At 35.2% G+C, this 14,910-nt stretch overlaps 1 protein-coding gene across 1 annotated transcript; it reads left to right on the top strand.

The window, feature by feature from the left end:
• The first annotated feature begins 619 nt into the window (after positions 1-619).
• Positions 620-5,352, top strand: LOC115977098 (F-box/kelch-repeat protein At1g55270). The gene is made up of 2 exons (XM_031098759.1): positions 620-997; positions 3,646-5,352. Exons 1-2 carry the CDS (start codon positions 947-949, stop codon positions 4,894-4,896), a joined length of 1,302 nt encoding a protein of 433 aa, XP_030954619.1. The 5' UTR covers positions 620-946; the 3' UTR covers positions 4,897-5,352.
• Positions 5,353-14,910: the final 9,558 nt, after the last annotated feature.

Genomic DNA, 14,910 nt, shown 5'->3' with positions numbered 1-14,910 from the left:
GCAAAAAATTATGATTATGATTTTGAATTTGGATATGCACATGATTAATTTCCTCTATAAATGAAAATACAGTCAACTTGTCATCAATGAGACAAGTAGTAGAAAGTAAAGTCACATGTTTAATCAATCTATCTTATAAAAGGAAAAACAAAAATCTAAAAAAGTTGTTCTTTTGGCCATGCTCATAAAATAAAAAACGGGTTGCTTTTTATTTACTTATTTATAATTTCAATTAGTATTTTTATATTTTTGCTTATTTGAAAATTGAAACCCTTTGTGATGGGGCAAACAACATATGGAGGACCAAGGATCTCACACCACACCACCATAAAGTTAAAAAATTCCAAGCTTGTCTCTCTCTACTATTCCCTTATAAATGGGGTTTGACCCATTACACAGAAACAACACTATCAACCACAAAGACCACTAAAAACTAATAACTTTCTTTGTCTTATTGTAAGACTTAGAAATTATAATTTTAAAAAATGTAACCAAATTAATCATTTAAAAATTGTAATTAAGTAAAATTTAAAAGATAATAATTAAAGTGAATGAAATTAAGAAAATCAGAAGTTGGTGCAGCCTATGGGTCCAGCTGTATTTTTCAGCTAGAGAGAGAAAAGACACTGTGTGTGTGAGTTTAGACATAGAGAGAGAGAGAGAGAGAGAGAGAGAGAGAGCCTCATGTTTTATGTTTTGTTAACTTGAAGCTAGTTTGGTGGTTCTTTGTTTGCATTTGCAGAGGTAAAAAAGACAAAGCCTTTCTTTTTATTTCTGTTTGTTGGATCAGATTTAAGGGAAGTGAAACTGAAGGGCAAAGCTCAAGAGATAAAACTGAAAGTGCTCTCGATCTGAGCCTCTGAAGCTTCTCTAACTTTGATTCTGGAACTTGGGTTTGGCTGTAGACTGTATATTGTGTAGTTATCTATGACTGTAAGCTTCTGAGATGGAACAATCTTCGAATGCTCAAAGGGTCATCAGAGTTCAAGCTCCACTGGTTAGTTTAATTGATCCCTACCCAATTTTTAAATTTGTTTTGTTTTACTTTTTGCATCTACTTTCTTTAAATTTATGAACTTTGAGAGGCACCCAGATGGAAATTGTTGTTGTATTTGTGCATTTCTTTTAAGGAAATATTGGAAATCTGAATTTGGTGGGCATATGTGTTTGGGGGTTGGTTCTTTTGACAACTTGCATTTTTCTTTTTAGGGGTTTTGACTTTATGGCTTTTTGGAGATACCCAGATGGAGATTTTGCTTAAATGTGCAGTCTTTTGAGGGAATATATGGAATTCTGATTACCCCAATGTGTTTGAGAATTGTTTGGCTTTTGAATTCTGTGTTTAGTCATGCTAGTTGACTTCTCAATTTGGTATTTTGGGGTTACTTCTACCGCGTTTTGTTGTTATGTGTATTGATTTCTTGTTTTTAATAAAGACTGGAGCTAGTTTCTGTTGAGTGATAGTCAAGTTGGATCTTAAGCCGTGTCTATTTTTAACCTGTAAAGTTCTATTCCATCAGGGGGGGTTTGAATTCCTCGTTTTGAAGGAAAATATGTCAATGTGGCAATGCTAATACTTATAATGGAGTATAGGAATAGCATGGGGTGAGTAGTGATCAGTTTCTTTTCATGCATTTTCCATGATGGTATACAAATATTCCTTATAGTTTTGTGAAAAAAACTCATGCATGTTAGGAGTTATGTGGAGAGGTTAATTTATGGAACAATTGGTTTGTTAGGTATGTCACACTCAAATTTGATTTTGTTTTCATAAATTATGTATTTTGCATAGAGGGTTTCATGTTTATGATTCTGCTGCATTTGGGTATTGGAGTTTTGATCCGACCTTTACAAGCGCTTCAGCCTTCTGCTTTTTTTGTTTGTCAGTTTTTATTAATATTATTACTAAAGGCTTGTCAATTTTCATTACAATTTAGGTGTTGAACACCTTATGAGTTGTTCATAATGTTTCTGTCTTGTTCTTGGTTCCCTTTTGCCTATACATATGGCTTCTGTTGTAGAAGTAAATGCAACCGATAAATTCTGATGTTGACTAATTCCCTTTGGGCCTAGGGATATTATGTCTAGGTGCTGATTTTCAAATTCTATTTGCCACTGTTTTCTTCCTTGATTAAGTATGACTCTTACTGTTTATTTGCGTCCATGTGTGGACACAGCCCTCCTGTATTTAGCCTTAGACCCCTTTTTGTTTAGAGTGGTTCTGTTGCTTGATATAGTCTAATATTATTTTTTTGTGCATGAGATAGTTTGCACATGAATGAAAAGATATGTGTGCTTTTACCTCTTTTTGTGTTAAAGAGTTTATTTGCTACGTGCAAAATTTTTGATGCTTAAACCTTTTGTTTTGAAGGTTAGGTTACATTCTAATATCTGCACAAAGGTTTTGAAATGTTATCCTTGAAATTGTCTTGTGCACTGCCCATGTACTTGGGTTACAACTTTTTAGTAAATGCATTCCATTTCTCTTTAGACCTAGCATAAGTTGAGAATAGCTATAACTTTAAGAGAGGTCATAAAAATGACAATATTTGAGGAAAGAAGAGATAGGAAAGACGGGTGAAACTAGATAGGAGAAGGTAGTTTATAGCATTGTAAGGAAACAAAGTTTAAATATAGGGTTTGTGGTATATTATTTATATTTAGATATGCATTTATACATTATTCTGGCTCATTGGAACGCTTTAGTACTTTGTGGACTGACAATTTGGTCTAACGCTATCTGCTATCTCATTTCCTTCAATTTTGGTGTTATTTAAAGATATATATCTTGCTGTCAAGCAATTCCAACTTTGCTAAGACAGCTCATGACTTGAAATTTAGACTCCTCTGTTTTTCTTACCCCATTGAGCAATTAATTAGACAAATTTGAGGACATTTCCCCACTTTGGCTTTGTCCTCCTTTTGTAGATCAATAATTTACTAAACAGGAGGAATGAACAAGATACACATCCTGAGCTAGGATCTCAAAGTTCATTGTATTCCATTTTGAGCAACTTCTATCTTTCTACATCCTTGAAATTCAAATCTCTGACCAAGAGTCCTTGGGATAGATATCTAATGGGCCTGCTTGAGACCCAGCATAAGGCAAATCACTCCCAATAGCTAATCCATACTTATCTACCTAAAGGAACAGTGCATGAGATGGTGAATAATATCATTGACTTTTAATTTGCTCTAGACAGTGAAAGCAAGGGTAAATTTTATCAAAAGCTCTTGTTTACAGAGATAGCATTTTGAAAGTTTAAGTTACAGTGGTAGGAGGCATCTTTCCTTACTTGCTTAGGAGATTTTTGATTCTCATGATGTGAACTCTCAGGACAGGCTTGGATTTTCATAAATTATTCTATTAGAAGTTTTAGCACTGATATTTTTTTTTTCCTGTTCCCTGTCTCCATGAACTGCTAATTGTCTTATCTGGTATAATTTTCTTCTTTTCTTGTTGTCATAAATTGTGATATTTTTGTGAGTAGGGTTAGGGGTCCAAAACTTTGCAGAAGGTGTTATAAACAACTGTGGAGCCTTGAGCATTGTCATTAGCTTCTCAATTTTATTGCTCATCTTTCTTCCTATTGGTGTGTATATCTTGATATTTAATTGCATCCTAATAAAGAAAATTTTTTGCAGGTCGATTCTGTCTCATGCTATTGCAAAGTAGATTCAGGCTTAAAAACAGTTGCAGGAGCGAGAAAATTTGTCCCTGGATCTAAGATTTGCATTCAGCCTGATATCAATCCTAATGCACACAAGAGCAAAAACTCACGTCGAGAAAGGACCCGAGTGCAGCCACCCCTCCTTCCTGGCCTTCCTGATGATCTTGCTATTGCTTGCCTGATCCGAGTCCCTCGTGTTGAACATAGAAAGCTCCGTCTAGTTTGCAAGAGATGGTACCGTCTTCTAGCTGGAAACTACTTTTATTCTCTTAGGAAAAGTCTCGGAATGGCAGAAGAATGGGTTTATGTCATCAAAAGAGACCGTGATGGAAGGATTTCTTGGCATGCTTTTGATCCCACCTACCAGCTATGGCAGCCACTTCCACCTGTCCCGGGGGAATATTCTGAAGCACTGGGTTTTGGCTGTGCCGTCCTTAGTGGTTGCCACCTTTACTTATTTGGAGGAAAAGATCCAACTAAGGGATCTATGAGGCGGGTCATTTTCTACAGTGCCAGGACAAATAAATGGCATAGGGCACCAGACATGCTTCGAAAACGTCATTTCTTTGGTTCTTGTGTCATAAATAACTGCCTTTATGTGGCTGGTGGGGAATGTGAAGGAATTCAAAGGACTCTCCGATCTGCTGAAGTGTATGAACCTAACAGGAATAGGTGGAGCTTTATTTCAGATATGAGCACAGCTATGGTGCCATTTATTGGAGTTGTTCACAATGGAATGTGGTTTCTAAAAGGACTTGGGTCCCATCGTGAGGTCATGAGCGAAGCCTATTCTCTTGAAACTAATACGTGGACTCCAATTAATAATGGGATGGTCTCAGGTTGGCGCAACCCTAGTATCTCCTTAAATGGACAGCTCTATGCCTTGGATTGCCGGGATGGATGCAAGCTAAGAGTTTATGATAGAACCACAGATTCATGGAACAAATTTATAGATAGCAAGCTCCATCTAGGGAGTTCTCGTGCTTTGGAGGCTGCTGCTCTTGTTCCCCTTAATGGGAAGCTTTGCATCATCCGTAACAACATGAGCATCAGCATAGTTGATGTTTCGAGTCCAGATAAACATGTGGAGAGCAACCCTCGCCTTTGGGAAAACATACCTGGGAAAGGTCATTTCAGGACTCTCGTCACAAATTTGTGGTCCAGTATAGCTGGCCGAAGTGGTTTGAAGAGTCATATTGTGCACTGTCAGGTGCTTCAAGCATGAGAAACAGATTCTATATTTCATGCTTTGCTTAAGGCAAGAATTTGAAGAAATGGGAATGGAGAATCCAATGTTACTGTGTATGAAAATCTTAGGCAACACATTGATCACATGGAATCTCCATCCGCATTTCTTTTGAGAGATTCAATTTGGGAACTGATCATTAGCTTTTTATGCAGTTACAAGGTGAGGGTGGTTTTCTATTGGTTTCGGCAATAGAATTAAGGTCATTTCTTTACATTCATGAAGAGAGAGCAGATACTTGTAAATCTTGTTCTTTGGTTTTAGGGTTCATGACTTTTCTTGTGGGATCTTATCTTTAGTAATGTGTAATCTTGGAGATATGCTTTGTGAATATATATGGTCTCTCAACGATAAGTCAAATATACTTCGATTATCTCTGTGACTTTGCGTCACATTTATGTCATCTGCAATCAAATTAAGAAATTTTTTTATTTAGGTCAAACGTCTTGTGGTTCAATGACATTGTTCAGTTCTTTTCTATTTTCACATATTTACTTACTAAAAAAAATAATTTGTTCAGTTCTATAATGAAAGAGAACTTGTGTTTGAATCCTCTTACTCTCACTTGTCATAAGCAACAAAAGAACAAGAGAAAAAGAGTTTCATTATACGTGAGGATATACATTTTAGCTTGATAACCTAAGTTTTCATTATTATAAATATAATGATCATGGTTGAGCTTTAGGCTTTACATGGGGAAGTGAGATTAACAAGAGATTATGGCCTTATGCATGTTGTTATTGAGGTTGATTTCCGGGCAATTCTCATATTATGAAAGGAACCTGCTGTTTTGTTCCTGTAGTCATTTTGGAATTGTACACTGCTTCATAGCTTTTTAGGGAAGGATATGGGCTTCTTAATGGGTGCCAATTAGAAGACCCTTGGTACCCCAAAATAAAGTGGAAGAAAAAAAAAATGGTCATTGATAATGGAGTCAATATATTGAGCTTTAGGTTTCATCTCTAACATTATATTTGGTTGTGTTGAAAACTAAACAAGATCTGAAATTGCAAATTAGTGGAAAAGTTACAAAATTTTGGAGCTCACACAGTTCAAAATTGAAATCATAGGTTTCACACCAGACTGGGAAATGAAGTAGATTACATTAAGGAAGTAACAAATAAACCAAATTCTGCAAACCACTCCTTATTTGACATACAATGCATCAGATTTTGTGTTCTAGATACACAACTCAAACCCCCCGGCCTATCATCTCCTGAAATCGTTTAAACGACTCTTCCCGTTGAATCTTTAGCTGGTTTCGGAAGTTCTTGATAAAAGCATCAGCTAGTTCATTTATGTCTCCCTCATCCTCAATAATTATCCGTTCGCCCACCTTCTGTTTCCTCGCCTTATCTTTCACCTTGCTCATCCCTTGGCTACCATTGATAGAAATTTCTCTCTGATGATCCATTACAGCCGCTTATCCGCACAAGTTATATAGTCCAGAAAGAATTGGTTTCTGGATGTTAAAGAGAGAGGATGTGCCTAAGAATATTGCTGAGTATGGAGTAATAAGAGAACCTCATGCATTTATACATACAATCTTAACCTTTAGAAGCATGAGTTAAACGTGGTAAAACCAATAGTAAGAGCAAAGAACTTGAAAAGATGCTATTTAAGTGAGGACACAAACAGAAGTCAACTGAGTTCCCTTAACGTTTAGCAAAAAAAAAAAAAAAAACTGAGTTCCCTTAACAATTTTTAGACACGGATTCGTTTTGTCTAGGATTTGTTTAATCAAGTTTTCATAGAAAGTTGCTTTGTGTTATAGTTAAATATTTGATTCCAACATGTGAATAATGATGAATGACAGTGATCCTATCATTAACTAAACATGTGGATTGCAATGGTTTGCGTTAATTGTTTTTTTAATCTACTGGGACCACAAAGTAAATGGAGCAATACGCGCAATGGCAATTAATTTACTAGGTTCAAATGTAGACATTATTGACCAAAAGCTTCAAAGTTCAAACACCCCAAGTTAACAACAAAGTTTGAATGAGAAACACACTTTTGATTAAGATTAATTTCAGCTTTTCATGTGACAGACCATTGGATCCTCTTTCATATGAAAAGGCCAATCATATCATGTTAGGGTATCAATTCAGGTTAGTGTGTCGGGTTCATGTTATGTCAATCCGAACTCGACCCATTTAATAATTGTGTCATGATCTTTCAATCTTAACTGACCCGTTAATAAGACGGCTTGACCTGACCTAATCCACTTGACATGCTAAATAAACGGGTTGTGTTGGGTTGACACGAATGCGACACAACTTATTTAAACCCGTTTAATATTAAATATAATATCCATCTAGAAATATATATAAATATATATATATATATATATATTTACATTCCAAAAATAATGCATACACTTCAAGTCTTCAAACCATTTCAATTTCTAATTATATCCCTTGTAAGTTTTTGTAATTACTCACTTTTATTTTTAAGTTTAAAATATAGGTTGGATATAAAAGTTATTTGACAACTCTAAAATAAAATGAATATTTATTTGTTATATGAGTTAAACGGGTTGTGTTAAAGAGCCTTTTGGCTGAATATTGTAGAAAATCAAGTTTATTTGTGATATGGGTACTGTTCAAAATTATTTGGGAAATTGAAGAAAGAGAGGGAATTTCGGCAACACTGTTGCTGAAATTCTAACAAAAAGTATGAGAGAGGAGAGGTAAATGATATGATGGAAGGAGGGAGAAAAAATTTGAATTTCGGTAATGAGATTACCAAAATTCTTGCCACTTGAAATTCCTACCTAGCTGCCAGGTGAAGTGCCCGAAGGAGGAGTGGCTGAAAGGAAACTAATTGTGGCAACTAAGTTGTTGAAATTGTAGGGGAGTGAGGAGAGAGAAAATAAGAATTGTGGCAACCAAGTTGCTGAAAGTGGGAGGAAAAAAAGAAAAGAAAAGAGAATTGTGTTAACCAAGTTGTTGAAAACTTGGGGAGAAATTTAATAGTAATTTTGGCAATGAAGTTGTCGAAAATGAGGGGAAAAAAGAAGAAGATTTAGGCCAAAAATTGGAGAAAAAAAGAATTGTAGCAATTGATTTGTGGCAATGGAATTGCCAAAATGGAAGGGGAAAAAAAAAGAGTTGTGGCAATTGATTTGTGGCAATGGAATTGTCGAAATGGGAGGAAAAAAAATTGTGGCAATTGATTGTGTTTTTTAAAATTGCCAAAATGGGAGGAAAGAAAAGAATTATGGCAATGGAGTTGCCAAAAATTGGAGGAGAGAGAGAGAGAGAGAGAGAGAGAGAGAGAGAGAATTGTCTAGATAAAAAAAAATATTTGGAGGAGTCAATCACCTCATCTCTTTCTCATGATTCTTATTCTCCAAAGTACTTGGAGTATATTCTTTGTTCTTCCAAATGGTAGCAGCGGCCGATATATTGCATTGCAAAGATGCTTTGATATTTACACACGGCAATGACATGTGAGCATAGAATCTTATAAACCTGCCATTTTTGACAACTACAAGTTCTCTGCCTCAAATTTACCTCATGACGATGATTACCCCTGTATGCAGAGTTAGGGTTTATTGGTGTTTTGACTTCAAACACACCATCTTCATGATTGAACACAGTAAATGAATGCTTTGGTGCCTTTTTTTCCCCATTTATTAAATTTATTCTTTGCATAGACTGTAATGAGTTCATTGGCTATAACCTCTGTGCGTGCCTTACTATATCGATCGGCAAAGTAGGCTACACAACAATAGTATGTAAGTTCAACTAATGCAGTTATGGGTAGATTTCTAGCACTTTTTAGAATACCGTTGAAGCTTTCAGACAAGTTTGTGGTCATTGCCCCATAACGATGTCCACCATCGTGTGCTAACGTCCACTTCTGCATCAGTAATCCCCTTAAATACTTATCACCATCTACATTTAATTGAGTAATTCTATCCCTGATTATTTGATACTTTCGTAGTTGATTCTCCATGCCTGCCCACATTACCATGGCCTTCAAGTTTTTATTCCTAATTTGTTGATTGAAATTGCTAGCCACATGGCGAAGCCAAAAACAATGATACCAATGTGTTGATTGACATATAGTCTGTATCTCTGAAATTATATCAGGGTGACGATCAGATATGACACATAACCCATCCTGATTAGTGACATTATTCTGAATACAACACAAAAACCAATACCATTTATCATCAGTTTCCTCCTCCACAATGGCAAAGGCAAGTGGAAAAAGTCTATTGTCACCATCCCACGTTGATGTAATCAGTAACTTACCTCTGTACTTACCATATAAGAAAGTTCCATCTGTACTAATCATTGGCCTATAATGTTGAAAACCATCAATTGATGGACCAAAAGCCCAAAACACTCTCTCGAATATCACACAGCTTAGCACAGTAGCAGGTAATGTTCTCTCCAAATAGCCCTGCTGCCCAGGTTTGAATCAATTAAAGCTTTCAACCATTTTGGAAATAATTGGTAAGATTTGTCCCAATCACCAAACACTCTACTAATTGTCTTTTGTTTCGCCTCCCACACCTTAAAATAAGAAGGCCGATATTGGTACTTATTGTAAAGAGTCTGTTGAAGTGAAGAAATCTTTATGGTTGGATCATTTTTGACAATATCCCTCAATTCTTTCTCAATAATATGGATGTTTAATTGCTCGTGATCTTGTGTGAGCGTAGACTCTATACATGTGTGTGGACTATTGTATTTCCTAACCTCAAAGAACCCATGTGTAGCCCGGAAGCATGCTTGAAGATGCCAAGAACAATGTTTGCAACTTACAGACCAACATGTTGGATCTGACTCTTTTACACCTAATGTTTGGTTCCTCTTGATGTGATATTGTTTAACAGCAGCTTGTAGTTTATCCTTATCAGCAAAAAGCAAGTCCACATAAAAGTCTTGGGTAAGGTCCCAAGTACTCTAAATGGGTTTTTCAAATGGTGGGGTTGGATCAATCATATTATCCCATGCGTTCATAGAATGTCATTGTTGGACTGCTTTCATGATTAGGTTCATTGGGAAGCTCTTGTTCATCTCCAACATTATCATGGACCTCGTCGTTATCAAGTTGGTCATCACTATCCATGGCTCACATCCTTTCTGATAATGTATGGACCGCATTTTGAGTAGTAGCAGCTATGCGGTGTGTATCATTGGGATCATTAGCAGCTCTTTGAGTGGCGGTTTGGTTATACTAAACTTCAAACTCAAAACAAGTAGTCTCCAGTGCAACATGCTCAGTTGGGTTATCATAGTTAGCATCATTGGTGTTCATTTGACGATAAGGAATATGTTAGTCCTCAGTTGCAACATGGGTATATGGAACATAATAGTCAACACCACTAATGTTGATTGGGGAACGAGCCGCATCTTCAGAATAATGACCAGTATGAGTGGCATATGGATCATGAAAGTGCCCGCCATGTGAATAACTAAACGATGCACTCGGTCCTTTGTGGCATATCGAATGGGAAAAACATCTCGGTGGCTTCTTATGGGCTCTACACCCATGTACAACTCTGCATCTACAAATCCATATTGGTAGCCTAACATATCAAATATTGCATTGACACCATTATCATCTTCTACCAAAACTTGTTGGTAAATCATAGGATGTGTATGACATTGAAAAAGAAATCTATACCAAATAGTAAGTTTTGAATTTTCTCTGTTTATATGAAGCGTGTATGCTACTCCATCACATAAATCTTCAAATGTAACACCCCGACTTAATGGAAGCATAGAAGGAGGTGACCTTTCGTAATAAACTCCATTTTCGTCATGTTTAATTATTCCACTGAAATGGATGAGAAAAATGAACAACTTTTCTACTATTCACACTAAAACATAACAATAGTATTAATATATTAACACTACACAACCATTAAAATGCAATACAAGAAGGTAATCCATTAAAATATTCAATGTTTAAATAGCTAGAGTTGAGAGAATTCTATTAAAAATGATTGGTTCATTGATAATTTATTACCATCCATCATAGTAGTTAAAATTATTTTGTATTTCTCTTTTCTTAAGTAACTTAGCATAACATTAACATTTAGAAGGATTTGTTATGGTTATATTAATTATTTTATATAGCTCTTCATCTTGCTTCTTCTAAAACAAGACAAATTATATAATGTTCTCATGTATCTATATGATAATAGATAAATATTTCTAATATTGTACAATTTTCTTTATTATTATTATAACTAAAATTTAGATTTTAAGGTTTATGAGCATATACTAACCTTTTTTTGGGGGGGGGGGGGTTTCTTTAAGGAAAATTTATGTCAATTTTGAAATATATTTTTGCTATATGAAATTTTAGGTAAGAATTCATGGACAAATAATTTAAAACATATCATACAAATCAGTTCATGTTGCAAAACACATAATACAAAAACAAGATTTTCATGAACAAATAATTTAACAAAAACAATATTTTCATGCTTAGCTATGTCCCTAAAACATATCAACATGAATATTATAAAAAGAAAAGTAACTACTTAAGAGATAAAGAATGGATAGATATTTGCAAGTATTGTTTCTATAGTTGTTTTTAGAATGTATAGCACACATGAATTGAAAATGGTTGATAGAATTATGAGGGGAATAAGAGTGGAGAAGAAGGTTGATAGAATTTTTAGGGGAAAAAGAGTAGAAAATAAGAACCGTGGAAACTTCAATAACATTAGTGTTGTTTAAATAGGATACAAGTTTCATGTAAGTTAAATTCTTAGATTTTAAACTGTATAACTAGATACGCCAATTGACCAAATATAACACAACACAGACCAAGATGGGATACTCTGATACAAACAAATTATTTAACTATAAAAATATATTCACTGCAAAGAATCTCTGTTTCTTTGTTGTTGTTGTTGTTTTTTTTTTTTTTTTTTTTTTAATATTTTTTATAGTGTGCACATCAATCATTTTTTTCTTTCATAATTTTCTCTCATGCATGGACAGGAATCTAGCATTGATAAGAATCTATGTATTTTTTTTTTTTTTGAGAATAAGAATCAATGTACTTGAATCTATCATTATTTGTTTCATAGGGCAAATCATGCAAAGAATACTTTTACAATACGAAATGAAAGAACATGACATACACACAAACCAAACTGCTTCGGTCAAAAAAAGACTGACACATGGAAAGAATAAGAATATGTGTACTTTTTAGAATAAATATCCAAAATATTTTTTTTTAATCTAGACAATTCTCTCTCCCTCTCTCTCTCTCCTCCAATTTTTGGCAACTCCATTGCCACAATTTTTTTTCCTTCCATTTCGGCAATTCCATTGCCACAGTTCTTTTTTTTTCCTCCAATTTTCGGCTTAAATCTTCTTTTCTCCAATTTTAGAACTTGGCTACCACAAAAAATTTTTTTTCCCTCATTTTCAACAACTTCATTGCTACAAATCAATTGCCACAATTTTTTCCCCCTAATCCATTGCCAAAATTACTATTAAATTCCTCCCCAAGATTTCGGCAACTTAGTTGCCACAATTCTTTCTTTTTTTTTCCTCCCATTTTCGGCAACTTGGTTGCCACAATTCTTATTTAGTCTCTCCTCACTCCCTTACAATTTTGGCAACTTGGTTGCCACAATTGGTTTCCTTTCAACTACTCCTTCGGGCACTTCACCTGGCAGCTGGGCAGGATTTTCGGTAATCTCATTATCGAAATTCAAAATTTTCTCCCTCCTCCCATCACATCATTTACCTTTCCTCTCTCATACTTTTTGTTAGAATTTGAGCAACGGTATTGCCGAAATTCACTCTCTTTCCTTATTTCCCTAAATAACTTTGAACAGTACCTATATCACAAATAAACCCGATTTTTTGCAATATTCAGCCAAAAGACTTCTGTGTTAAATGTGTCATTTCGGGTTGACATGAATAAATTGACATGTCAAATATGTTTATTGCGGGTCATGCAAGTTGACCTGTTTATGATAGGTTTCTTATCGTGACGCATCCGGGTCAACTGTTTTTGACCCAAACTTGCTAAGGCCCAACCCTAACCCGCAAAAACCTGTGTCGAGTTCGTGTCGTGTTCGCAGATTGGGTCAAACATTGACACTAGTTTGGAAATCTTTAACAGGTCAATCAGAGTATTCTAATAAAGTTGACATGCAAAGTTCTGCATGGAAAGGCAAGAGCTATAAATCATCTGATTTTGACACCCAAATAACTTAAACCACGATTTATTGGTTAACATATTAAGTTTTTTGATTGATTCCAAAATAGATAACTTAACCATGGTTATAAATAATCAAAATCTAAAAGCAATAAAATCAACATACAAATTTGATGACCAAGTGAAAACTTTTGAAGAACTCTTCAAAAGAAAAACCATTCTTGGGGTGCTCAACCCCGTAGGAAATTCACTATAGAAGAAACAATTATAATAATCTAAACTTACAAAACCTTTATAACTAAACTTTATGCAACCTCAGCAAACGATCCATTTGCCTCCCACCGTAGTGATCCTAGAACCTGAAATCCTTCTACTGAATTTCCTCAATGAACAAACTCGTTCACCACAATCAAAACTCCAGTACTCCAAATAACTCTTTGGAGGGATTCACAATTGAACTCATTGGTAAAGGGGTATGCAACCTCAATGATTTGAAGGAGGGACTCTAGAAGGATCTTACAAGGGGAACACTAGGGAGAGGGTCTTTTTAAAAATGTTTAGACTCAAGAAAGTTTGCACTCAGAGAAATCTTGATATAGTAGTCTCTCTCTCTCAATTTCTACAACAAGCATTGGTTTTATATAGGGAATCATTAGGTTAAGTCGTTATATATTCAAAGTTGGTTTACTGTTTGCTGTAGTTTTGGTCAAGTGAGCTTCTAGCGAGGGTCAAGCGAAATCTTGAAGACAACATAGTTATGCCAACTTCAAATAGTCATACCTTGTTCATAATCTAAATTGGGTCATATTTGGGTTTGTTTTGAAGACCCGTATGTCTGCTTTCTAATGAAACAAATTTAACTTAAAATTTTAGTATGGGGTAAAAGGCATGGGCAAAAGATCATCAGTCCATCATATTTGAGTAGATCATAACCTCGTCATTTTTAAACATATTTGAGAAGATTACAACCTCGTCATTTTAAAGCAGTTTCTGAATTAAATTCAACCCTAACACAATTATAATGTTTTGACACTAGAATTTGTCAACATATCCATGAACCCTAATAAGAGGGTTGGAAGAATAAATCAGAACAAATGCTGAACAATTTATTACAGAATTTATAGCAAATATTCACATAAATGCATATTATTTAGGGTAATGAAACCATGCAAATGATAATACAAATAGCCAGTGCAGTTGGTAAGAAATTTCTTTGCTGGGTGCGCAAGGTGTACTTGGCCTAGAACGGGAGGGAAGATCAGGAGCATGGAGACCAGGAGGGGGAAAGATGACCTCTGCTTCATAAGATGTGGTTTTGGCAAATATGAGTTCCGTAATATCTATTGCAGTTAATGGAGACTATTTTGTTTGAAGGCTTCATCATTTCAGCACCATTTTTTGAAATTGCAGCTTTCTTTTCTGGTGAAACATATGGTGTCAAAGTTATATAAGGAGTCCTAACACGGATTTATTCAGATTGGCAAGCTTGCTGCAATAGCAAAGTAAAGAGGGTCTAGTAACAATGCCTTTGGAAATCAGACAGCGCTCTGCTTTTAAAATCATACATCTGAACTACTAAATAGATTCATTTGCAGATGCTAGCAAGGGAAGCTAGATGACAAGATACAGTCAAATGATGGAAGGAAAACCTCCTTCGGAATTAACCCAGTGATCAATAAATGATTTAATGATGGTTTTCTTTAAAAAATTCCATGGTAGGAATGTTACTTTTTCTGTATAATATATGCTTTCTGTAATATTCATATCCATATTCCAAAGAACCCTCTTCCCCTCCTTCCCTCCACTCCCACCAGAGCCCCTCAAAGTGACAGAAAGAAATTA

Source organism: Quercus lobata, chromosome 1 (assembly GCF_001633185.2).
Source record: "Quercus lobata isolate SW786 chromosome 1, ValleyOak3.0 Primary Assembly, whole genome shotgun sequence".
In the NCBI taxonomy this organism is placed as follows: Eukaryota; Viridiplantae; Streptophyta; class Magnoliopsida; order Fagales; family Fagaceae; genus Quercus; species Quercus lobata.
This window is presented reverse-complemented; position numbering and strand designations above follow the sequence as displayed.

Coding starts and splice junctions, on each gene's coding strand:
- LOC115977098 (XM_031098759.1), top strand. CDS start 947: ATGGAACAATCTTCGAATGCTCAAAGGGTCATCAGAGTTCAAGCTCCA. Junction 998..3,645: donor TCAGAGTTCAAGCTCCACTG/GTTAGTTTAATT, acceptor AATTTTTTGCAG/GTCGATTCTGTCTCATGCTA.